General features: G+C 36.9%; 1 protein-coding gene across 6 annotated transcripts in view; it reads right to left on the reverse strand.

Annotated features, from left to right (window-relative positions):
• The window catches only part of ptprfa (protein tyrosine phosphatase receptor type Fa), a 274,429-nt gene that overhangs the window by 81,565 nt on the left and 166,625 nt on the right, over window positions 1-26,239 (reverse strand). For all 6 annotated transcript variants that reach the window (XM_067374744.1, XM_067374747.1, XM_067374746.1 and 3 more), the window contains 5 exons: window positions 19,912-20,022; window positions 8,764-9,033; window positions 5,466-6,047; window positions 2,388-2,524; window positions 1,404-1,548 (listed from right to left, as the gene is read on the reverse strand). In XM_067374744.1, coding sequence (XP_067230845.1) covers window positions 1,404-1,548; window positions 2,388-2,524; window positions 5,466-6,047; window positions 8,764-9,033; window positions 19,912-20,022 — 1,245 coding nt within the window. The remainder of the gene's footprint in view (window positions 1-1,403; window positions 1,549-2,387; window positions 2,525-5,465; window positions 6,048-8,763; window positions 9,034-19,911; window positions 20,023-26,239) is intronic.

Genomic DNA, 26,239 nt, shown 5'->3' on the forward strand with positions numbered 1-26,239 from the left:
AGCTCTATATAAATAAATATGACTTGATTTGACTAGACTTTGAACATTCTTCAAAACATTCTTCAAACACATGTAAAGTGTTTTAAATGAGTCACTTCCATTAAAGTTGGGTCAGCATGCTCCCTTAGGGGCTGTTCACACATAAAGTATTTTTCTACTCCACTTTGCTACATTTCCATTGTTTTTCTATGTAAACAAGTGCTAGACGGATGTGTTTGACCACTGCGCTCCCATCTTGCATCTTTTGCAGCATCTCACGCATGACATGGTGTTCTAAAAACGTTGCGCTCAAGTTAAAAGAAGTTAAACTTTTAAAAAATGTGTCTTTAGACCTTGTTTTTTTCCCCTCCCACTAACCTGCGTTCTTTGTGAACCAACCCTTAGAAGGTAGCTGTCTATGTAGCAGTGAGGCAGCTCACTAGAATCTGGCACAGAATTAGAGAGATAAAGGGAGTGAGAGACAAGAGGGATTTTGGTGTCTCAGGTCTTTGAGGACAGTGACTCAGAGACACTAGGACAAAAAAAAAAAAAAAAACATAGACTCAGAGACGAAAGAAAAAGCCATTGTTTCTATGGGAACCAAGATCAAACCTTTCAAAGCTGACATGTCTAACAAATAGCTCTGAATACCAGGAGATCTCTGTGAGGAGCTGTCATAAATATCTCAGCTTTATTCCATATCTCTGGAGACGGAGGAAGATGAGGACAGAGATTAAGCTGTATCGCCTGCGTCATTCTGATGCCACAGAGAACACACACAATCAGCGTGTATCAACCTCCACGGTCACTGCAGCTCTACATGGACCCTGAACCAGAAACCAGAACTTTCTGAGCTTTTGACACTCAAAAACTGGTTTGATGCAGTTAAAATGTGTATGAAACGAATGTCAGCACTGCTCTGCTCTGGAAAACACAGGGTCTTTTGTATGGCGAGAGGGTGAGATAAGTAATATTATACTGAATAGTAACATTTTAGTTCATGTTAAAGGTGATATATTTTAATCTGTACTTTTGTAACATTTACGTTTTCCTCCCCAAAACCACTTATAGTCTTAGACAAGGTGTCTTGAACCAAAAACTGTTGTGAGTTCTGTGTACCAATGTACTTTACATAATACCAAACATATTGTTCAAAATATTCCAACAATATTTTTGTGCTTTTGATGGTCAAGTCTTTGCATTTTGTTTGTAAACACATACACTAATTGTATATATATAAGAATGTTTCATAAAAGCAAGTCATATGGTGCTGTATGGTTAACAAAATACAAATGAAAACATATGGAATGTTGGGGTGGTTAAAACTAAACATACCTCATCTTTAGCAGAGTGAATAGGCCAGTATTTAGTTGCTAAGAAATGGTCAAACTTTGAGATGATTATAGTTTGAGTTAGGCACTTACTGGACTGGGCCGTCCGGGCCTCAACAGGCTGTGTGTACACCCCGAGCCCCATTTCAGAGCGTGCGGCCAGTGAGAACTTGTAGAGTGTGTCTGGCTTCAGGCCTTCAACAGCATATGAACCAGCTGGGTTGAAGGTGATGTGGTGCTGGGATGGATAAAAGATAAAGAGAGTGTGAGATGCACATATAGGCTATGTTCAGAATGCAATATTAGTGTACTGCAAACTGCATACTGCACAGTGTACAATGAATAGTGGCTGCTATTTAAAAAAATATGCGAAACACTATGTAGTATGCAATAAACTGCAGTGTTGTCATTGTTAACTAAAACTATGACTATAAAAATGTTGGTAATTGAAATAAAGTTGAAATAAATTAATAAAATATTAATATTATTTGCAAAACATAAATGTAAATGAAAATTAGAAACTTAACTGATATAATTATTCACTTAATAATTATTCAAACTAAAACTGATATAAATATAAAACAGAAAACAGAAATATATGAAAAAGTACTAAAAATTATAAATGCACAACAGTTATTAAAACAAATTAAAATGAAAAAAAAGAGAATATAAAATAAAATAGTAATAAATAAATAATAGTAAAACAAGACTGCTAAGATGTTGTCACATGATCAATATAGTAACTGCATTTTTAAGCATTTTTTTCGTGAAAATAAATAAATATTTTAGTTTTATTATTTTTGTCAGTCCACAAAAAAAAAGAAAAAAGAAAAAAGCAATCTTAAAAACTTAGCTTATGTGTTCAAAAGATTGCATTTTATTATAGGGTACAGCAGACCACACAGTTTGCTCATGTTGTATACTTTAAGTCATCCAGGAATGATTTCCAGAAAATTGGCATTCTGTGTACCTACTGCAAACTGCAAAGATATTACATTCAGTATGCTAGCAATGCCATTCTGAACCCTCTGTAAACACACAAAGATTCAGTGATTTTAGCGGTGTTCTGCCTTATACCTTGTTGTTGTCAGAGTCAGCCTCCCAGTATGTGAGCTCATATTTGGTGATCTGATCCTGGACGGGCCACAGCCATGACAGCATGATTCGAGTGTCGAGCTCTGCCTCTGCTTCAAAACCAGTGGGCTGGGCCGGCACTGCAGTCAGAGATGTAGTTTGTCTTACTAAACACTTAAAGCACACAATATATTACACAGCTCTCTGAAATGCTTGAGTCTGATTGGTAAATCGCAACATTCCAAGGTCAGATATTCCCCAATAATGACCACTGTCAATAGCAACGCTGTATCATGACACTCATCTGGCCATCTAAGGCCATGTCTCTCATATCACACTGCTTTCTCTCATTTCATTCAAACACAGCTGGTGCCATCTTATTGACTGTATTTACTGTAAAATGAAACTATAATAATACTGTTCAAGTGTTCATCTTGTTGCTAGAATGATTGTTTTGTACACTGTACTGGATTATAAGATTGTAAACAAGTAAGATTTTAAAAGGGTTTCTGCTCAAATCAATATTTCATCTCCCTGTCATATTATGTGGTGAAAAGCTGTGCAATAACTATTATTCCTTAAATATCCATTTGATTGATTGATTCGTCTAGGCTCAAAGCTGATTTCTAGGAACTGTTTTAATTTGGGGATGCTTTGCGATTAATGAGCTAATAAAATATTTGAACTCAAATTATTTTTTTTTTGTGTCTAATTATTTACTTAAGTGGCAAGTAGCCATGTAATAAGCAGGGGAATGTACATCACTCCCCAACTGGATGGATATACAATCTTAGAAAAAGGTTCAATGGGATTCTATATACAACCCCAGGGTACTTGACTTAATTAAAAAAAAAAAAAAAAAAAAAAAAGGGTTCTATATACGGAGAAATGTCTTAAATGATTACATAATACTTTCATATTTCATGGGTTACAATTTTTTTTTTCTAGTGATAAAGTTTGTTTACGGGCTGTTTAATTAATAAAATTGAATTAAAATTAAAAATGAATTAAAGCTAAATTAAATAAAACTAAATCCATAAAATGATCCCATGATGGGAGCCCCTAAAATAGTTCTGTATATGATATGCCTCACAGATCCCTTTAAGTTTCTATATAGAACATCTTCAAAGAGTGTATTATCCCTTACATATTGATTTTTGAAGCCATCTTTTGTTGTGATTTTGCATTATCTTCATTTGGAGTCTTTTCTCAGCACATACTAGGGGTTGCACAGACTAGTCGACTATTAATGCTTTTATACTTTTAATGACTTTAATGCTCTGCCATGCCATGTTTTAAGCTTGATGTCGACAAGTCACTGATCATGTGATTCTGACACCAACAACATGGCCACCTTGCATTCATACTGTTCTGACTTAATGTACTATATCTTTTCTAACTGTTCAGACTTTGGTTTTCGTATAAATTACAATGAAAACTCCCCAAAAATCCCATAAATTTACTTTGGCTGTAATACTAATGCTGTCCTATAGAGGGGGCCACAGCATAAAAAACATTGAAGTCCACTTCTACGTTCCGTTTCCATTGGTTAAAATGACAAATAAATGCATACTCTGAGAGTGCTCCACAAGTTATGTTTGTTTTTGAAATCTGGATACTCAATATTGATCAGGTGAATGCATGTATGCAGTTTAATGTATGTGCAGATTAATGGCCGTTCTAAACTAATGCGCTGCGACATTGTTACATACAGACATACAGACAGTACATCACATGCAGATTGCGCACACACAGAAGCATTCAGGATCACATGTGACTAGTTTTTGAATTAACTAAAACCCACAGCTTCACTATTACTAGAGAGATGCTGCACAGGTAGAACTAATTGACACATGCAATCACTCTCTCACTAATGCATCCAAATAAACGTAATCTAATTTAACTATATCAGATTCAGAATGAAAAAAAAAACAAACAAACAAAAAAAAAAACAGATAGAAAATAAGTTGTTATGTAGGGGCAATAGTCTTTTTGGGCTACACTGTGATATATGCCACAGCTGTGCACAAGGCGACCCTAGTTTGAGTCCGGGCTTGAGGTTCAGGCTTCTCAAGCCAACATCAAAGTTTGTTCACAAACTTTAGCCTCTAGTTGCAAACTGTGGCATGTTGCAAAGAATTCCCATCTTTTGTGTTTTTATTAATGACATCATCAGCGATTAGTTGATGTCGACTTGACATTAATTACATAACAGTTAACTTTTAAAAAATCTGAGGTCGTCGAACCCCTAGCAAAAAATAAATACAATGTATTCAGGGCTTGACATTAACTTTTTTGCTCACCAGCTAGTGGTTTTCCAAAGTTACTAGCCACTTAGCATTTTCACTTACCACAATTTTGACATCGATACCATGGCGAAAAACTGCCATATAGATATTTTTAATATTATCTCATACACACAATCCATTATACTGTTCTATATGCGTTTTCTTTTTCAACTGTTTATGTTCACTTAAAACATAACTGACTGTGTTTAAGTGAATACTTGCCAAGAAATTATTTTGCATTTATTTGACTGTTTAAGCGCAATAAGCAGCAAAAAAGAAATTTAACACTGAGAGGCGGCTTTATGTGCAAGCACTTTGGATGTGAGCACAGAACCAGCGGGAATGAGTCCTATTTTGTGTGATATGCACAATCCCATGCCAAAATTCAAGCCCTGTAACACCAATAATATTCATCTGGAGCAAATGAAACGAGTGAGTGAGGCGAGTTGAGTTTGTGTGTCAACTCGCTGTCGGAGAGATCACAAGAGAGCGAGAAAGCGCAGCTGGTATTGGAAGCATTTCAGATATTTCAGTACTGATATGTATTGGAAAATCGATATTTTTGACAACACTACATTGCATTTACACTACACAACACTACATTGCATTTAGTTTATTATTTCAGATACCTTTTTTAATTACAACTGAAAAAATTATATATAAACTTGGCTTATATATAAATGGCTAGTAGGAGTGACTGTGGTACATGCCACTTCTGAAATCCACCTGCATTTGGCGGGTTGGAGGGTGTTAATGTCAAGCCCTGAATGTATTATATAAGCACACATCTCACCTCCTTGCTGTGTTTTAACCTGCAGTATGTCCGAGGGTGGGCCGTCTCCCACGGAGGTGAACGCCAGCACGCGGAGGCCGTACGTGATGTCAGGTACCAGGCCTGAGATAGTGGTCAGGCTGCTGTCCTCTGTGTTGTGTTTCTGCCATGTGCTGAGTGGGAAATGCAAGTCGGACGTATAGTACACTCGATATCCTCGTATCTGTCCGTTGGGCTCTTCGGGAGGTTCCCACTGCACCAGCATGGTCGTGGCGCTCAGCATCCGGGCCTGAACACGCAGAGGAGGAGACGAGGGGGCCTGTTCACTGGTCCGTGTCTCTACCGACCCGCTGGGCGGCCCGCGGCCGATGTTATTGACCGCCATGACACGGAATTCATACTCAGAGTAAGGACTCAACCCACCGATGCTGTAGCGCGTGGACGCAACTCCATCCACTTCCTGGAAACCGTTGTCTGAGACTTTGGCCCGGTACTGAATCACATAGTACGATACGGGTTCGGGGTTGCCGGAATCCCATGTTAGAGTTACACTGGTGGCGGTAGTTTCCGTGACAATCAGAGAGGTTGGGGGCCGGGGCAGAGCTGAGAATGACAAACAAACATATTAAGTTCATCGACACTACAGGAATAATATAGGCAAATGTGCATGAACATCTAGAGCAGGGGTGCAAAACTCCTGGAAAGCCACATCCCTGCAAAGTTTATTTCCAACACACATACCTGTAATTTTTTAAATAAGCCTGAAGGACTTAATTAGCTGGATCAGGTGCGTTTAATTAAGGTTGAAGCTAAACTCTGCAGGGCTGTGGCCCTACAGGAACTATTCTCGATCTAGAGTGACCCAAAAAGGGCAGTGCGACGTGTTTTCTTTAATTAATTAAGGTGAATACAGGCTCAATATTTTAACAGCAAATTATACAACAAACACTACAGAAACACTACAGAAACACATGCTTTTGTTCAATTAAGTAGCATTATTTAATTTCATTATTAGATTTTTATTTAAAACACACAGTAATATCAAATGCTTTGAATAAATTCTCAATCTGAACAATTACAGTTCTTACCTATAAATCCAATCATCATCACAGTACAAACATAACTGTAAATAATGAACAATAATGCAAGATCATAACACAATAAAGAATACACTTTAAATAATTAGTCAGTCACTATCTTATATTATATAGAGCTGTTTTAATGTTATGGAGCTGTCAGGAGAGTTTTCAAGCAAATTTATTTTTGATTGCAAATTTTTTGTCAAAAACAGTTTCATAACAGTTACACGGATCAACAGCACAGATATCATAGACAGCTCCTATCTGATAGCTACAGGTCACTGTGATGTCTGCAAAAACCCTAGACCTATAGGTACTAAACCTATAAATAGGCCTTATAATGATAGTGTTCAAATCACTGTTGTTATTGTTAACTCTGTAAAACTAAAACTATTAAAATGGTTTTTGTAACTGAAATAAAGCTGAAATGTGCATCAAATGTTAGATGATAAAAATCAAAGAGAAATACACTATGCAGGCCTTTTTAGTCTTTGCATTTTAAATGTCTTCTCAGTGTTTTTGCTACTAAATCACATGTTCTGAAATTCTAACATATGCCAAATGAATGCAAATATGTGACATTTCTCAGGGTAGATATGTGGTGATGACCTGGCATTTGACATAAAATGTAGAAAAATATGCTTTGTTAAACACTAGTATTATGATTATTCTGTGTCGACTCGATATCATAGACTGGTGGGTCAGCTCATCATATATCCACAGGTGAGAAAAATACCTGCATTTTCATAAATTAGTGACTCTAAACAACTTTTGTGCAATATGCGATTGGACAGCTGTCAGAATCCAAACAGATCACCTTGAATTAGCAGCAGCAGTACGGAAAAGGATAGAACAACACACCAAAACCTGTGGCTTAAATCCCAGTAGCTGCTATAGATCAAGAAATCCCAAAACACATGATATTAACCTCAGCTGACATGATAACGCATGACGGCAAACGGCAGAGCACAGCAGAGAGATGAGAAATACCCACTGCCAGATAAACTCAACACTGTAGAAATGATTCACTCAGCTTTAATCAATGCTAATGTTGTAACTCAACTCATTTGCCTGAATCAAGCTCAAATTCTCTTTGACTGCTGCTCTAAATTCTTTATTTTGAACACTTCCCTAAGTACACCAATAAACGATTGCTGTTTCACTGACTAATGAAGAGCTCAGAAGAATCAGTACAGTAACACAGTACATTTTGTAAGAATATGCTCATTAAAATTGTGCTTGCCTGTACTGTCCGGCTGTTATGATTCTAGCACAAGGGTCAGCAACCTATGGCAAGGGGTAAACGCTGGCACGTAAGCAAAAGTGAGAGAGGTACAGTATATGTATTTCGTTCAGATACAGTACCTCGCACCTGCATACAGATCTACATTTTGAAGCACGCAGCACGTATAAACCATTAGCGCGACCGCTGTGCATCACGCGCACACAAGTTACTGACTGACAGCTAACAGCTTGTTCCTCTCTACAGTCAATGCTATACATTTCAGAGATATTCAACCAAATATATTTAGTTCTATTAAACATTCAATACACACATCAAAACGAATGTCATCTTTAAACCCTTTAGAGTAAGCAACAACGACATATACAACAACAGAGTGCAGTTGAGTTTCCTCTTTCTGGATTTCACAGACTAGTAGTACTGAGAATGCGCTCTTTCACGCAAGTGTTTAACATGATAAATTTGGGACAATTAAATGTTTCGAATAGATTCATTATCACGCGACAGCCCTAAAATAATCCTTAATGATCACTGGGAGCGCAGAGATTTTGTTCACTCTGTCAAGGCGGAAAAAAGGAGTGAGCACCGCTCATCACATTTCAGTTCTGATGAAACATTGATGAGGTGATTGCATGCGCTGTCTGTCTGGGTCGGTGGGAATCCCCATGAGTGTGTTATTGATGAGATTTCACTCTCAACATTACAGGGCCCAGCCTCAAATCTGATTAGAGCAGCTTTGTTTATTACCGTCTAGATAATCACAGATAATCACAAACTTTAAGTACACAATGCTAGCTGTATGGATCACTTGGGGACAATGATTAAAAAAAGGCAATTCATTTCTTTAAATTAATGTTACCAAGCAAAGATTTTCACAAATATTATTGCTATATATGAAAATAACTGTTTCTGAAAAGCAAATTAAAATGTTTACTCCAAAACATTTGTCCTTTGTGGAGTGAAGATGAAGTAGATCCTGAGTCTAAACGTCTCTTACCTTTGACCGTGATCTGAGCTGTGGTGTCGATCATACCCAGGGAGGATATAGCCACACAGGTGTAGTTAGCCGACTGGCGGATGTTGGTGAGCTCCAGCACATTTCGGCCAATGGGCATCTCCTCCTCTTTGGTTAGTTCCTGTTCACCCTTCATCCACTTCACGTAGGGCATGGGAGCGCCCACCGCCACGCAGGTGAGGTTAACACTGCCGCCCGGCATCACTTCGTGATTGGTGGGCGGGATTGAGAAACGTGGCGGAACTCGCCGTACTGTTGGAGGAGCGCAGATGATGTTATAAGCAGAATGCAGATACAGGAAGGCAGAGAATATGTTTCAGGCATGGCTCTGGATATATACCACTGACCTTTAGGATACAGAGTGTTTATTTGAAAATATGAGAGGTATAAAATATTAATTAGCTCTCTGACTGAAGGACAAATGCTAAACTAAATCAAGGGAATAGAGCTGAGAGCCTTAATATTCTAAACATTCACCATATAAGAGTCTGTTTTTGACAGTAAATGCATCTCAAGGATTTTGTGGCTCTATAGTCGAGTCTCCTTATTTTCTCATCAAATTTAATTCATTTCAAAGTGCTGGCAAGCTATTTACTGTTATGCCACTAAATTAACTCAATGTAATATCTCTCTTTGCATCACAAATACACAGTAAAAATGCAGAGAAAGAGCAACCTCAACCAAAACTGGTCACAAAATCATTTCTTAAGACCAGTATCACTGAGGTGTGCAATGCTTTTTTTCTACATTGCAGGTCCCTGTCACACTATCTTGGACTGACAGACAGATCAGGACCTCAAAGAGACGCAGACAGGCGAACATCACGTCTCACATTTGAACTTTAGACTTTCTCATCAATGTGACTGAGCTTAGCAGTGCAGCACACATTTCCTTTATCGTTTCATAGAAATAAACTGGGACGCAGACTCTGAAAAGTCAGATTTAACTGAATTTTCTACAGAATTCAGTCATTTATAAATTTCTACACCATCATAACAGGACATTATTTTTATAGCTTTGTTTTTTAAAGATAATGTTCATTTTGGAAATTCTTTCTTGTAAAAAAAAAAAAAAAAAAAAATGCAAACGCCTCATTTGTGTATTGATAGCACAACAAAGCTCAGAAGTAATACTGTAAACTTTATTTATTTAAATTTAATTATTATTATTTTTTTTTTTTTTGCAAAGAAATGCATCTAACTTGGATCAAGAAATTTGACAGCAGAAGATTGTGACCCTTTACACACATTTAGTTGGTGTACAGCCAAAGCCAAACCCTCCTGTCCACTGAAGATACACTCAGTATCTGCAGAGCTCCCATAAAAGAGCAGCATTTTCTGTAGACTTCATGGAAGCAGCCGTCTGAGAGTGTCCACAGAGAGACTGCTAATAAACCTTTCTTTTATAATGTCTCTCCGTATATAAAGTGAAATAGTTTGCAGATGGCAGCTGAGTTTAACAGGGAGCTCTGTGGCCAGACATCTGCTTATATTTTAAGGATAAACAAGTCTCACTTCTGAGAGACTCCAACTCACTTCCAAATCTGAACATTACCTGTTTATTTCCTTGTCATTACCTGCTCATCTCCAAACATAGGAAATTATTGCGGATAAATGTGGAAAGTATGGGGCTGAAGGATTACAAATGCTCAGTATTTATTTGACTTGAATGCAATTTCTGGAAAGTAGAGAACTAGCTACCACCCAACAAGAAACTCCAGACATCTCTTTCTCACACATACATTTTAAGTGCTTTATTAGGGTGCAGTATTCATTTTCTACATTATCGGGTGAGATTTCTCTATAAGAAAATACTGCAAACTCAAACTACCCATAACACGTGTCCAAACCAAGTGCGATGTGACAAATGTGTCCTTGCTGAAAGTAAAATAATATGTGCAGTAAGAAAAAAAAAGAAAAAAACACAGCCAATCAAATGTGTAGAGTGAGACTTTCAACCAATTAGATTCCACTGTGATTGGAGCTATATAATGCAATGCAACAAAAATGAAAACTAATTGAAGAACTGATAAACGTCTTGCATAACAGTGGTTAGATAAGACAAAAGTGCTTGGTTATGATGCTTTGTTTCTTAACCATATAATGTTTCACTGTTTGTGTAATTTGAACATATTGCTGAGGTCCAGGAACAGTAAATCAATATTTATTGCAAAATCTATTGACTCAAGTCAGGTAAACACTGAGCAAATTGTGCTTATGGTGTCTGGGTGTCTAATCTGTACTGGCCGTGGCCAGGGGCGGCCAGAATGATCGTCATCTTTGAGAGATGAGCGCAGAGTTTGGACATTTGAGACTGAATTAAGTTTGTTAGTTGAGCAGGAATGCCTGCAGGTGTAAGAGTGTAAGAGAGACATCACATTAATCCACGTTAGTCACTGTACATAGAGAGGATGATGTTACCCATGGACATGAGGGATGATCACGACATGATGGCAAGAGTTTCTCTCAGTTAGAGGTTGTTAAAAAAGTTTGAGAAGTCTCTGCTGGCTAGTAAAACAGACCGGCGTGAGCGATCTCAGTGGCCGCGGTGAGGTTAGAGAATGGGCGGAACTGATATTAGTCACTGATCTCATGGGAAGTATTGCTGGAGGTGTTAACAGAGCAATGAAAGCTTGCAGTTAGACATGCAGACAAACACATACATGCAATTTGAAGAGAGAGAGCAGATTTGAGGAGCTGCATTGCTTTAATGGGGAGGTGATTGAGGGAGAGGGAGGTAGCTGGGCTTTATTCAGTGCACAAGCAATTTCACACATGCACACACACACCTACACACACACACACACACACACACACACACACACACACACACACACACACACACACACACACACACACACACACACACACACACACACACACACACACACACACACACACACACGCACAAACATACAATCCAAAGCACATCAATGGCCATGCAAGCTAAAAAACAAACATCAGTGACAGTCAACAGAGCATGCATGTGTGACCTATAGACTAAAACACCAATAAATAAAAAATAACCCAAACAAACGCATCAAAGAATGTACAAAATAGTGCAAAGAATCCAATTTTAGCTTTGTCTGATCAATAGGAGAAAAAAAAAAAAAAAAAAAAAAATACATGATTGGATAACCCTCTGTAACAAGCTGTGATCAGAGAGGGATTCCACAACAAGCAAACTCCTGATCCTGCCAATGTTTCTGCTGTCAGGGAAGGACATCTCTACATTTGAACCATTTTCTGGACTGTCAACTTGTTGTAAATCTTCTGGTCTAAGGTGGATTAGGAGAATCTGTCTCTAATCAGCATCAAAGCTGTGCTTTACAGAGTCCTATACAAATACTGGAGAATGAACAAGCCAAAAGAGAAACGTGAACTCAGGGTCCAAAATGAACAGTCACCGAATGCCAATTGAGAGTCGTTTTTTGTTCAACCATTTGGCTGGCTTTATTAGGAACTACAACATATACTGATATAAGCAACTCTACAAAAAATAATATAGATAAAGACAGGAGATCAGATCATTTTTTAAGTTATAGTTTTTCTAAAATAATGCAAAATAGTTTCCTGGACAGTAAGAAATATTTATGGCCAGCAGATTTTCTCCATTTATTCCATACTGACTTGAGTGACAAAACTTGGGTGAACTTACTGAACAGATACATGAATGTTTTGTATAACTGACAAGAGAGTTCAAAACTAAGATGGGGATTATTTATGTTGGAATGTCTCATATGTGCTCTGCAGGTGTCAGTGAGGGAGAATGTAGAACAGAGCTGAAGATATCTCGCCCAAGGCCACATAAAGTGAAGCATGCGTTAACACAATTAAGACCTGAAGAGATCGCTAGCAGAGAGATCGGAGTGACCTAGAAATGGCGGCCAATACCTGGGACGTGTTAACCCAACCAGAACCTCCGTATTAAGAACAATTGATGGCTATGTGGTTATTTGAAAATTCTTGATGTTAAATAAGGCTCTTCAGATGAGTGTACTGTTTTCTGGACTTTTAAAGCAATAGTACAGTACCTAGATGGTTTCCAAAAAACATAAAAAAATCCATAATTAATGTTATTATTATTATTTTTTTTTTTGCACTGTGACATTTCATGACAATTAAGCGCACAAAAATAATATTTTTTTATTATTATTATTTTAAATTACAGTTGAAATACAACATGGTACTTTTCTGAGTTTATTTTATGCAACACAATTTTTTGGGAGATGTCGAAAATGTGTTTAATTAATATGACCCAGATGCGAGATTAATCCAAAAAACCTCTTAGTGGTTCTTTTACGCCCAGCTGTAACTCTTTCTTTTGTTAACTGAAACTAATTTTGCAGTGCTGTAAGTCCTGGAAGACCAACATTCTTTGACAGTGTTGTTTTTATTTTCCTCAAGTTTCCATACTTCAAAGTGAAAAAGCTAATTTGTCAATGTCATTCAATGTTCTTGTCTAAATTAAACTTTTTTCAGCGATAATGTACAGAAATCCTGGGTTCAACCACTTCGGGTTTTTTGGAAGGATAATGACTCTCTTTTAAACAAACAATGCTGAAAGGAAAACCTCTTTTGCTTTGCTGCCATCTTATTTGCTGTCTGTTTGTATTGTTCTCCACATCGGAAGTCCTCACCAAATGGCTGATTCCAAAATAAACAATGAAAGCTGCTTTAGCCAGCTTAAATACTTGAGAGCTCAAAAGGCTTTCTGGCAGTTCACTGGCGTAACAGAGCGGGCCCTCTGAAAAAGGAGAAGAGCAGAACAGACAGGGGATTGCTGCCATCTTTGAAATTTGAACTGGTATATAAACAGGTCTGATCCGCTAAGCTAAGGATGGATTCCTCCGATTGTTCTTTGACCTCTGAGTTCACGCTTTGAACAACAGCAAATCATCCTGTTCATTTAGACAGAATGAAGTTGCTATCCTCTGTTTTCGCAAACATACCAGATTATGCTGTACAAAATGCCTACAATTCATGAGCGTGCACACAAGAAAAACTTCTGTAAACAAGTGCACAAAAATACTTATTACGAACCAATCCACAAAGAAATTCACATGACTCAAGAGTTGTTTTCACACTTCAACTCTTCCCATCTTTTGCGATGCAACCACAGCAGATATTAGACACAAGTGTCATTCTGTGCATTAGTAGTTAAAACCAAAGAAACAAAAACACGAGTACAAATGTAAAGAGTCATTACTCTGTTTTAGTGATAAACTGTTGCCACTAGTACTCAGTACTGCTGTTCAAAGCCAAATAATACAAAGCAAATCAAACTAAAACAAAAAACAAACTGACTTAATTAAAAAAAAACAGCCAGATGGATATTTTGTACGGACTTCAGTACAATTTGCAATTGGCATGAATGTAATCAAGCAAAAAAACTAAACAAAAGCATGACTGAAAAGCTGAACATTGGTTTCCATTTTTTAAACAAAAAAAAACACGGATTGGAGCCAAAAAACACAATGCATTGATCTCAGGTTCAGACCGAGCAATCGAAGTGTGAAAACAGCCTAAAAGATCCATGAAGTTGCTTTAGGGCTTTTTTTTACACCACAAATGTCTGAAAACAACATAACATCCACAGTTCTGACACATGCAACATAAAGAAGAAGACCAGGCTGAAATGTAATGCAGCCAGCAGCATGCATGGGTTTGGAAGGGAGAGGACAGTGTCAGAGATTCAGGTAGAGCAGAGCTCCAGAGAGACTGGTACACGACAGGGCAGGAGCTGCCAGCAGGGGGACGCGCGACGCCTCCCATCCGCCGACCCTCTGCGTAGGAGGAGAGATAGTGAAAAGAACGCACCTTCCCGCTGGTCTGAGAGTGAGGAGTGGATTGATTTTGGATGGCAGGGTGCGATGAAGATGGAGGAAGGGAAACAAAAGAGAAGAGAGCAGGAGGAAGACAAGGAGAAACAGAGAGAGTAAAACAGGCAAATATTCTGCTTATCCATAAAAGAGAGATGAGAACATGGAGACAGTAACAGCACCAAAACACTCGTGCATCCATTCATTTCTAGATTTCTTGTATTATAAAATCAATGTGTATTTTATGACAGATTATGCATAACATAGGTCAAATTTGAATGTTGATACATTGCAAGCGTATACTTAACATGCAATCTTTCATTAGTGTGGTGGTAACTAACCTCAGTAACAAATTATAATTACTATAGGCTAACCCAAACCCTATCCTACAAGAAAACATTTTGCATTTGTAGAATAAAAACCCCCCACTATGTTATGAATTGTTTTATGTACACATATGTGCACAAAAAATGAATTAAGTAACATATAGTATCTGCAATCTGCAAAAAAATTATTTTCTTAGAATTTTGTCTTATTTTTCATCACAATTATGTTAAACATTCTTAAATCAAGACATTTATTTGAGAAGCAAAATGTCTTGCTTTCTGAAAAATGTATAAAATTGTAAGCGAGTTTATGCTTAAAATTAACAAATTTCTGTCAGTGGGGTCAGAAAAATAAACATTTCCCTTTGAATTGAGTTTTTATCTTTTATAATGTGTCATAGTGGACAACAAACGATGCTGCGTCTGCAATCTTCAGAGAAACTAGCATGTTTAATTTTTTTCTGTCTTTCACGATGGGTTCCGTCACATCTGTGACGCTGACCAATAGGAGAACAGAAGCTCTTCCGTACACAGCTTTCAAACATAGAAACACAACGAAACAGAGACGATGGTATTGGTGCTGCTAGGTGGAATTATGCAATGGAGGAAAGGTTTGTGGAGCTTTGGCAACAACACTTCTGCCTGTATGATGTTTCCTCGAGGGACAGCCACCACAAAGTGAAAAAAAAAATTAAAAAATGCTGGCGAACAATAGCCGAGGTTCTTCAGCAACCCAGTGAGTACTGGAATTAGCATTAAGCTAACACGCCACTTCAGTAGCCGTTGTTTCTTCACGTTCGTTTCTGGAAGTCTGGTTCCACCTTCTCGATGACATCACACATGACATTAAAGATGGAAAGCGATGATTAGTCTGGAAGCAATGTGTAGTCTGACATGTTTCTTGTTTTCATGTCCAGTTTTGGAGTCAAAATCACAAATTCTGACAGAGACTATATAATGTAGTCTGTCACTTTGCTTCTCAAGTAAATGTATCTTGATTTAAGAATGCTTAGATATTTGCCTTAGAAAACAAGACAAAAAGTACATAAGAAAATCTTTTTTTTTTTTTTTTTTTTTTACATTGTTCTGCCTAAACCTCCTAAATTTACAAAGGCACAAACACACACACACACAAACAAAGAAACAAACAAACACAGAAGAAGCATGATGCAGGACCCTCAACAGTGCTTGAGTGTCTCAGTGTGATAAGGCACATGGGAATGAGAGTGAATACGCACACATCTTTCACATGAAAGGATAAGCACTTATGGAATGATCACTCTCTTATACAGTGATAAAAGGTGTAAACACCTACTCACTGCAGTTGAACCCAAAGAAAAAAGACAGAGAAATTAGAGTAAAAAAGAAGAGAGAGGGTGAGGAAGTGCACTTAAACACACACAGGCCCACACACAGCGTTCAGAAGAGATCTGTTAGATGTACGTGTGTGTCAGTGAAGTTTACACACCTGTAGAGAGACTCTAGTTAGACTATAAACAAGAACAAAACCACATCACGGCATACAGAAAATATCCTTATTAGTAGAGCTGGGTGATATACTGAATATTTACAATATATGCAATATTATTTTGTTGGCAATATGAAATTGGCTTTGTACCATTACTCATTTAATCTCAGTATGAAAAACAGTTGGAAAGTGAATCATTTCTTTCAAATTGTCCATTTCAATGAATAGATTCAATGATTCATTGATTCATTAGATCAAAATGTTCATTAAAGCGCCTGTGTGGCAATTTTTTAGTAAACATATATACCTAGGCAAATACTGTTTAATGTATATTACTATTTATAATAAATAGAATAAAATATAATACATAAATAAAACTGATTAAATATTCTTCTCATTCATTTGGTGAAAACCTTTGTGAAAAACATTTCCTAATTATTTTTTAACTTTAACATTTTTACTGTACTTTACTTCTTGCTTTAAGCATTTTGAGTTTACTTGCAATGACTCTTTGGTTAAACTGATGATTACTCTCAATGAAAAAACAAAACAAAAAAACATCCTTTTAAGCAAGTACTTAAATATTGAGATGTAAGCCATGCTAAAATATTGCATTCAGTATATTTTTTAAGGGCTATATCGTCCAGCCCTACTCATTAGTTACAGAATAACAGTGCAAGATAATACACATATACACATAGTTAACTATGAAGACACATCAATAGTAAATCCTTGAACAGAAAAGCAATAAATGTATGACACTACCATTGAAAAATTCATGGGCTAACAAAAAATGAGAACATCTCTCTCTCTCTCTCTCTCTCTCTCTCTCTCTCTCTCTCTCTCTCACCATAAAGCATCAGATACTCATACATATATATTAAATGTCATTCATCAGACGGCACGTCCTGAGAGTGTGTGTGGTCTGTGTAAAGATCAAAGGGCTCCGGAGAGAATTCACATGATATGATCTTCATGATGCATCATTTATATGAGTTTCTCTCTGATTGGTCGAGGGCTTGAGGAAGAAGACCAGGAGAATTTATGGACAAAGATTTGTCTCTAGTTCTCATTTCCCCTGCTTTCATATTGAAAGCACACACACTCATACGCAAAATTCAAAACACATTATCAAAGAGCAAAGTATCATCATATTTAAAGGTCTGAATTTGAAGTGGTCTTTAAGCACTTGCCAGGCAAAAGTGGGAGTTAAATAAAAAGGTTTTTCTTTGAAACAAGGGTTTAGTGATCTCTGAACCTGCTGTAATAGATCTCAACATTAATGAGGGAATTTCCACAATGGGATTCTCCAATCTAGCTGCAAGTCTCAACACGGTCCTTTCGTTGATGCCCTGACAACACCTACACCATTTCCAGCCTTCATGACCAGCAGCATTAGAATATACTTTATCTAATTTAATATTCTTTACTATTTTAAAATATATTCTGCACTGCAAGTGTAATAATTTAATATCAACTTCAATCACTATCTGACTTTAATTAAATAGGCTGTTTTTTTGCTACTGTACCTTTAAGACTTTTATATGTAAATTATCTATTATGATAGGCTGACCTCTTTACAACTAACATTTGATGTGGTCTACACAGTTTACTGCACAGTTATCAAATATATTCTGCAAGAATCAATTCAATACTAAACAAATGTTGAAAGATCATTAATGGAAAAATAATGAAAATATAATCATTGTAATGACAGTTTTCAGCTGTCAACTATAATCATCTTGAATATAAAAGCTCTTAAAAAATACATTAGTCATAAAGATAAGCTTATAATTTCACAGTAAAGGCTTAAAACCTATAAACAAACCTGGGGAAGGAAGAAAGTGAAAAAAATTCACAGTAAAAAGTTTGATTCATTTCAAGTGAATCAGTTCTTTCCATTTCAATGAATAGATTCAAGATTCAATGATCCACTGAATCGAAGATTTATTTGCTCAAAATTGCCTTTGTGGCAATTTAAAGTCTAAAATGTTTTAGCAAAATATATATGTATATTTTATATAATACTGTTAAAGGGGTCCTAATATGCTTTTTCACTTTTGACGAGTGACATTGTTTTTCCACCCTGGAAAAAGTTTGTCCAAAGGCGGAGTAGTTGTGTTTTCTATTAACAGTTCCAATTATAAGTTTTATATAGTCCACTAGCCTGCTAACAAACATTACAGTATTGATGTAGTGTTTACTATAGCTTTTGTAAGCTTTTGCTTTTGTAAGACTGTTCACCGCCCCTTAGGAAAATTATCCATGGTTTTGTGACCACAGTTTTCCGACAAACGTGATTAAATGGTGGATAACATCATATCTGTAATCTATTAGAAAATTACAAAAAAACATACCACTCTGAAACGTCCTGTGAAATAGTGTTGTCAAAAGTACCAACTACGGTACCAATTCGGTACTGAAATTTTAAAAACTTGACACTTTGAGCGCTGTTGAGTGGGTTCTTAAACACCTCTGATTGGCCATTGTGTTCACGCGCTCATCAGATATGTCTGTTATTGGCTACAATGATCAAGGCTTCAAAAACATGTTGTAAATAGACATCAATGATGCTCTTCACCGAGCGGGAGTGTGCTTTCAAACACTCCTGCTTTCAAAGCGCTTTAAAATTCAAACACGTCCGTGTGCTTTCAAACGCTCCTGTGCGTTGATCATTGTAGCCAATCAAAGGCACATCTAATCACATTCGATACCAAGTCGGCACTGAAATTTTAAAAATGTGACGCTTTGAGCACTGTTGAGTGGATACGCAAACACCTCTGATTGCGCACCTGTTCAACAGCGCTCAAAGCGTCACATTTTTTACAATTTCAGTACTGACTTGGTAGCGAAATTGGTACTTTTGACAACGCTACTGTGAAGTCCGTGCTTGAGATCCGTCCTGCACAATCCTCTTGTTCGTTAACATTGTCAGGGTCTGAATAGGCTCGAATTGGTTTGAAATTGATGGCATCCTCAATATTTACATCTGAGCAGAACTCACTGTTATGAAGGGGTGTGACATTTCCTGAACACGTGCTAAGCGGTGCCAATCACAACACACTGGGCCAGCTAACCAATCAGAACACATTTCGTTTTTCAGAAGCAGGGGCTTCATCGAAACCAGAAATAAACGGTGTTTGAGCCAGATTGGGGAGAGAGGAGCTGTAATAATGTAAAATATGCAAAAATAACGCGTTTTTTTTTTATCAATCAAGCATGAAAACTTATTCTAGTACACCCTAAAAACAAAATCAAGGCTTCATAAAAGGGTATAATAGGACGCCTTTACCTGTGCATTACTATTTATAATAAATAAAATATGTGGAAACATGTGTGGGAAACAATGGAGAAGTTCTCCGCTGCAGAACCCAGTTTCTATTAAGACAAATGGGTGATTAAAGAGAAATGTGAGTTTTGGAGGGACAGGTCCTGTTCTGGCAGTGGTGAAGCCTGTATGAAGAGCAGATCAAGATGAAACGGGATGGGGTTTTGGATTTGGTTGAAGATCTTACCTCTGACGTAGAGGTTGGCAGGAGCGGAGTAGCGTGTTCCTGCGCTGTTCACTGCCACACACTCATACTTGCCCTGGTCCGACTCCTCGCTGTTTTCGATCTGCAGCGCCCCTGCAAACACAACATAAGCAATCACAAACCCGACAGAAATGCTCTCTCCCCCACTCACTCACAAACAATCGAAACCCCCATCGCTTTAAACGAGGGTGGCCCGAGGAAAAGAACATTTTTTCTACCTAAACAATACGTACACATTTCATTGACTAACACTCGGCTGGCATATGACCTTTCTCATGTCTCTAAATACTAAAAGAAAAGAGCAACATCTTTCAATCCATAATTCAATAAATCTAAAGCGAGTTATTTATTCATTGTGGCAAGTAAAAAGACCTGCAGGCTATGCCAGCTATAGCCGTCACTGTACATAAGCTCTGCTATTCTGCTAGATGAGACAAAGCCGTGCTCTTGGAGAATGGATCTATTAAGACATAATTCAGCCACTGCAATTACTGTCAGTTTATCCTCAATGCATCCAAGCAAAAGAAAGTCCAGGTGGACTAAAACTAAAAGCTTGTTTTTTTTTTTTTTTTTTTTTCTGCCAGCAATATCATGACAGATAAAGTTCTCGCAGTTTGTTATCTCCATCTCATTTGGCCACTTACCTGGCTTCAGCATTCTTTCACCATAATAACACACATAAATTAACACAAACATTTCATTGACATATTATTCTGACAAAGAAAATGATATAATTAGCTTATTAGGTTTTTTAGTATGGCAGGTGCTGTTCATTTGCGTGATGTGACATACATCATGCAATCTGTGGATGATGGAAGCACACCGAGAAAACTAAAAATGTTGTCAGTGTATTTCAGAAGTAGTCCTGAAATGCATTATGGGATGGGTTTAAACGTGTGCATTAACAATAGAAACATAATCGAAAGACTGTGAGTGTATGAGACCTCATTATGATACTGAGCATTAACCTCGCTCCATGAGTGCATTATACTAACAAATGACCCTTTAAAACACTTATAGCACACATAAACATATACACACACATTAGATCTGTTCCAAACCCCAGTGAGCTGTAACGATAAAGATACTGTTCTAAAAATTGGTTTAAATGTAAAAGAATAGCAGAGTCCACACCACAACTATAACAGCACAGAGAAACAATATCGCTGGAATCACTTTCAGAATGATTTTTTTTTTTTTTTTTTTGTATGTGTGTGTCAAAAAACATTGACAGCCAATCAGAATCCACCAGACTTCAAAGAGCTTGAGCAATTAAAATGTCAGTTCTGTTTATTCTGCAGTGTGCACTCAGAATAAACAGAATGATATTGTCTGCTGGTGTGGACGCTATTATAGTTATTATTATAGTTATGTTTATAGTTATCATTCTTGGTGTAAATGGGCCTTAATGTCTGTTTACTAGAAACGTAATAAAATCTATATAGACATATTAATACACATATTAAGACGCAATAAATTATATATATATAAGAGACCTTGAGTGAAAGAGGCAAAAAAAAAAAAAAAAAAAAAAAAAACCTATGATCGTATATCAATGATACTATAATAACACTGGCATCATCGCATTCCTGACTGTAACCCAAACTGTAATGCATGACGCTAACGACATCAAGGGTTTGAATCCCATGGAATGAATAAACTGATAAAGTATACCTTGAATGCAATCGAAGTCTCTTGGGATAAAAGCATCTGACAAATGCATAAATGTAAATGCCACCAACTAGGTAAAACTCCATAATTGTTTGTAGCAGCAGAAGAATAATAAAAAAACACAGATAAAGCATCAATTACACATCCAATGCATGTGCTTTGCTGTTAATTTTGTTTGTTATTTATGCTTTTTTCTGACCAAAATCACATTATAATTATGATTTCCAAACTTCCAGTAACTTCCCATAAGTGAGAAGTTTATTAATACTTTGCAATATATGATGTTGCCTTTGGTCAAAATGAGGTATCTTTTAATTTAGCTGTTTTCTATTTGCAATAGCCTTCACTTTACTCCTATACTTACAAATGCAGCTCAACAGCGTGTGGAACAGAGCTACTGTCTCTTTTACCTCTAGTCGTCAGAAAAGCAGGCTTTTCTATCACTTATTGCATCTGAAATGCTAGTATCAGACTGATTTTAAAAGAGGTCATTCTGCCCTCTCTCAGTCTAATCTCACTTTCCCGCCCTGACATTCCCTCTGAAGAGATTGGCTCAGAGTTACAGTCAAATTTTGCATTCTTTTCTTTTTCATCAGTCCTGTCATGTCAGCGGTGAGCTTTTCTATCCCTCAGTTTGGCCATTCTGGACTCTCCTGCTAAAAGCCTGGAGATGAGAGGTGCTTGGTTAATACAAACTGTCATAATGACATTAAGTTTTTCTGCTGTGGGGAATGAGATGTTGTCAAGGTATCTCACAATTTCTCAAACCGCTCTGCAGCTCTGCTGAGTTATTGATCAGACAGACTGTCAGTCATCAGAACAGGCCTACATCTTTGAATAAAGGTCAGTTTAGATGAAATAGACAGATTAGCACATTTCCCCCAAATTATTATTACTGTAATGTATTCGGACACATTGATTTAGATTTTTTTTTTTTTGTCATTTCTGTTACTCTCAAAAATGATACTCCCTACTGTAATAGTATACTGAATATATATATATATATATATATATATATATATATATATATATATATATATATATTATATATATATATATTTATCAGCATATAGTCAGTGCAACAAATACTAAGTTATTAATATTAATGTTAATATTAATATCATGCATTTACATTATCAAATAAATTATCAGTATACAATTTGTATGAATATATTAGCATAGAAATAATTTTATGATGATTTTTGGGGGATAATGCATTAAATTATCATTAAAATAATGTCTCAATGCAAAATTCTTAGTGCTAAAACAGATTTCATTTTATTTATGCAAAATGTAATAACTTCAGATTTGGTGGTGAGATATAGTGAACATGTTCTTGACAGGTTTTGTGAGATTCACACATAAAGATATACAAATAATTGGATGCATCTTTGTAGAGAAAACAACTGCAGGTTTCTGGTGTTTTGGTATAGCTGTCTTTAAACATACTGATGTATTCTTTTCAATTAGGCTGAATCAGACGTCCATTAGTGAGACAGACGAGCAGAGGTTCATGCACAGAGACGAGGCCGGATTGAAGACGAGGAGGAAGACAAAGAGAGAAAGACTCCAGAATGGGGACAGGGTGATGGAGGGAGACACTTTGAGGTGACAACGGAATCGAAAGATGACGCACTTGGATATTTTCTGTTTTCAGCATTCTTACCTCTGATTGGTGTACCACCTGGTGAGGTAATATGAATGCAAATAAGATTAAAGAGAACTGTTAGTGTGAAAGAGAGAGAGCAAGAGCTAAAGAGAGAAGAGGAGAGAAAGATGAACAGGAGAAAAGATTTCTTAAGTAGCGGCATGTACAATCTTCCCAGAAGATGTTTGACTCTTCTGTTCTCAGTGTGTGTTAATTCACATTACGTAGTTTACATTTGCTGCTTTAGGCCAGAAACATACTCTATGCAGGCACACAAAAGAGCTTTGTCCCATTGTACACACATGATGTTCGTTCTTAAGTTACTCCTCCAGTACTGAAGGGAGTTACTGTGCAAAATGTCTGTGCAATCAAAAGAGATGTTATTATTAAGGTAGCTGGCTAAAATCATGGTGAAAGTTTGATTCATTTGAACTAAGCTGCACAGCAAAACATGACAGTAGAGTACTTGGAAAAGGAAACTGCTCATAGAAGAAGAGTTCACACTAATATCTGGAAGAGTGCCACTTTGAAATGAATTGCATTTGGACATATTTTCAAGCACCATGTGGTAAATCAAGCTCGTTTAGCTAAAAGCCTCTGAGTTCATGTACTTGTGCAGAGTATGTGTTGGCCTTTAAATGACTCATTCTTGTGACAGCTGAGCCAATAATAATTTCAACTCTCTCCACACAAGGGTCTTCTGCTATTTTTACAGTGATGCACATTCTACCTCCAGCACAACTTTGGCCTTTGGATCCGACCACAGCTGTGCTAAATAAATACAGTTGTCTGATGCAACACAGAAGAAAACCTTTTTGAGAGTGCAAAGTGAGAGTTCAATCTCATTGCATTTACCGACCCTTGAGTCTTATTTTTTTCAAAAGAGAAAATGACTTTTTTTTTAACTTTGAAAAAAGTGTTGTCTGTTGACTATGATGCAGATTCTTGTCAATCCGGATCATAAGTCAACAACTCCACCATGTGAAAACAGTGCAGATTCAGGAGGGGGGTCAGAGACACAAGGAAGGCCCTGTAAACTGTGTGGATTGTGGTCCAAAGCCATCAGCAGTTTACAGAGAGCCTGGCGTACACTGGGACCCTCAGAAACCCAAGGATGTCCAAAATCTTGCCGTCAGGATGAAGGACATTGGGCAGAGTCTGCAGTGTAGCATGAGCATAATGAAGAATAGTAGGACTTTACTATATCTTCACTATGGCTAGAGGGAGAAAACTCAAGTATGTGTTAATTTTTTCCCTCAAAGAGCAGTTAGAAGTAAGAGATCTCCATTCGCCGGCAGTCGAGAGACAGTCGCTATCAATCCTGGCTGTATTTAAGAATTTTAAACAGCAGCTACACTGGACATCCATTATCTTACTGAGGAGAAATCAATAATCAGCCTGACACATCTCTGTTCATAAAGATCTGAACACCAATCATCATAAATCACCTCTGCCTGAGAGCTTAGCCTGGCATAGTGGTTAAAAATCAGTAGCAAATGACTAGTGGATTTTCACCTTTTTATCATCTGCCAGATAAAAATATTTGATAATAAATATAAAAAATAAAAATGTGCTAATAAAAGTAATTGCACAACTCAAGAAGATGCTCAGTTTGAAGCTTCATGTGTGTCTATAGCACAAATGATGCGGAAAATTAACAGCTGAAATTAATACTTGTGGTTAAGGGTTTGCTTGAGCAATGGACTATTTTGACAGACTGTGATAACTGTGATGTTTTTATATATATATATATATATATATATATATATATATATATATATTGTGTTTCATTACCTTGGCATTAAATTACAGAAAACTACACTTGAAAAAATGGTGTAGAAACAATTTTAAAGTGCCCCTATTATAGATTTTTGAAAATTACCTTTCACATAGTGTGTAACATAACTCTGAGGGAATGAAAATATCCTGCAAAATTTTAAATCTGTAAGTGCACCATATATAAAGTTATTGTCTCTCAAAAAAGTCGACTCTGAGTCAATTAAAAAAACTTACTGTGCATGCAGATGCCACGGAAAATGATTTTTTTCAACAATACCATAGCAGTACAATATTTTGTTGTGTTCCTGTCATTTTACTGACGACTGCTTCTCAAACCTTGGGGAGTTTAATGCAGTATTCACACAACGCTTGGTCTTAAAATATGGATCAATGCTCAGTTTATTTGGTCCAGCTTGCTCCTCTGAATCTCAACTTGTAAGTATGATTAAAAATTGATGTTTATGTTTTTCAGTGATTGTTCAAAATTCTTAGTTTTGTATGTTATGTTGTGTAACGTACACCCTAGTCTGTATGTCTCCTGCTAACTCACATTTCTGTAGTTCGGCTATTTAGAGGGTCCAATATTGTCTAAAAATTTGTTGATTAATGCACTTTTTTTCCTCTGTGTTATAGATGCTAGTCCATGCTAACTAGTTCAAGTATTCTCTCTGTAAACAGTAAACACCCACTGAAATGTCAAACAATGATATAGCCATTTTTTACTTTGTTAATAGTTATGACGAAAAAGTCTGTACACATCTGGCCTAAATGTTTATCTTATGTTAGAGGTTTTCAGCTTCACTTGGTATTCTGATACAGTTCCCACTGGTGCACCTACATAAAGTATAACAGTGACGCTGCTATCATGTCTTATAAATAACGCAAACTAAGGTGACGCTTACCATATAGAAACATATATAGACTCCAGTGGTCTAGACCATATAGACTCCAGTCGTGATTGCTAATCAGTTTGATCGACTACTTCAGACGTTTCATAGTTGGACTCAGGCTCGAATTGATACGGTAACATAGATGCTATCTTTTCTGTCCATACATTGTATACGATGTCTTGTGAATTGATAGCTGTCATTAATTTATGGCAATGGGCACACGGTGCGTGCAGTAGACCAATAACAATGGATTGGGCCATCTGACCAATCAGAGCAGTGAAGGCTTTGAACAGCTTCTAACGAATCGTTTACCAATCATTGA

This window comes from Chanodichthys erythropterus, chromosome 21 (genome assembly GCF_024489055.1).
Source record: "Chanodichthys erythropterus isolate Z2021 chromosome 21, ASM2448905v1, whole genome shotgun sequence".
Lineage (NCBI taxonomy): Eukaryota > Metazoa > Chordata > Actinopteri > Cypriniformes > Xenocyprididae > Chanodichthys > Chanodichthys erythropterus.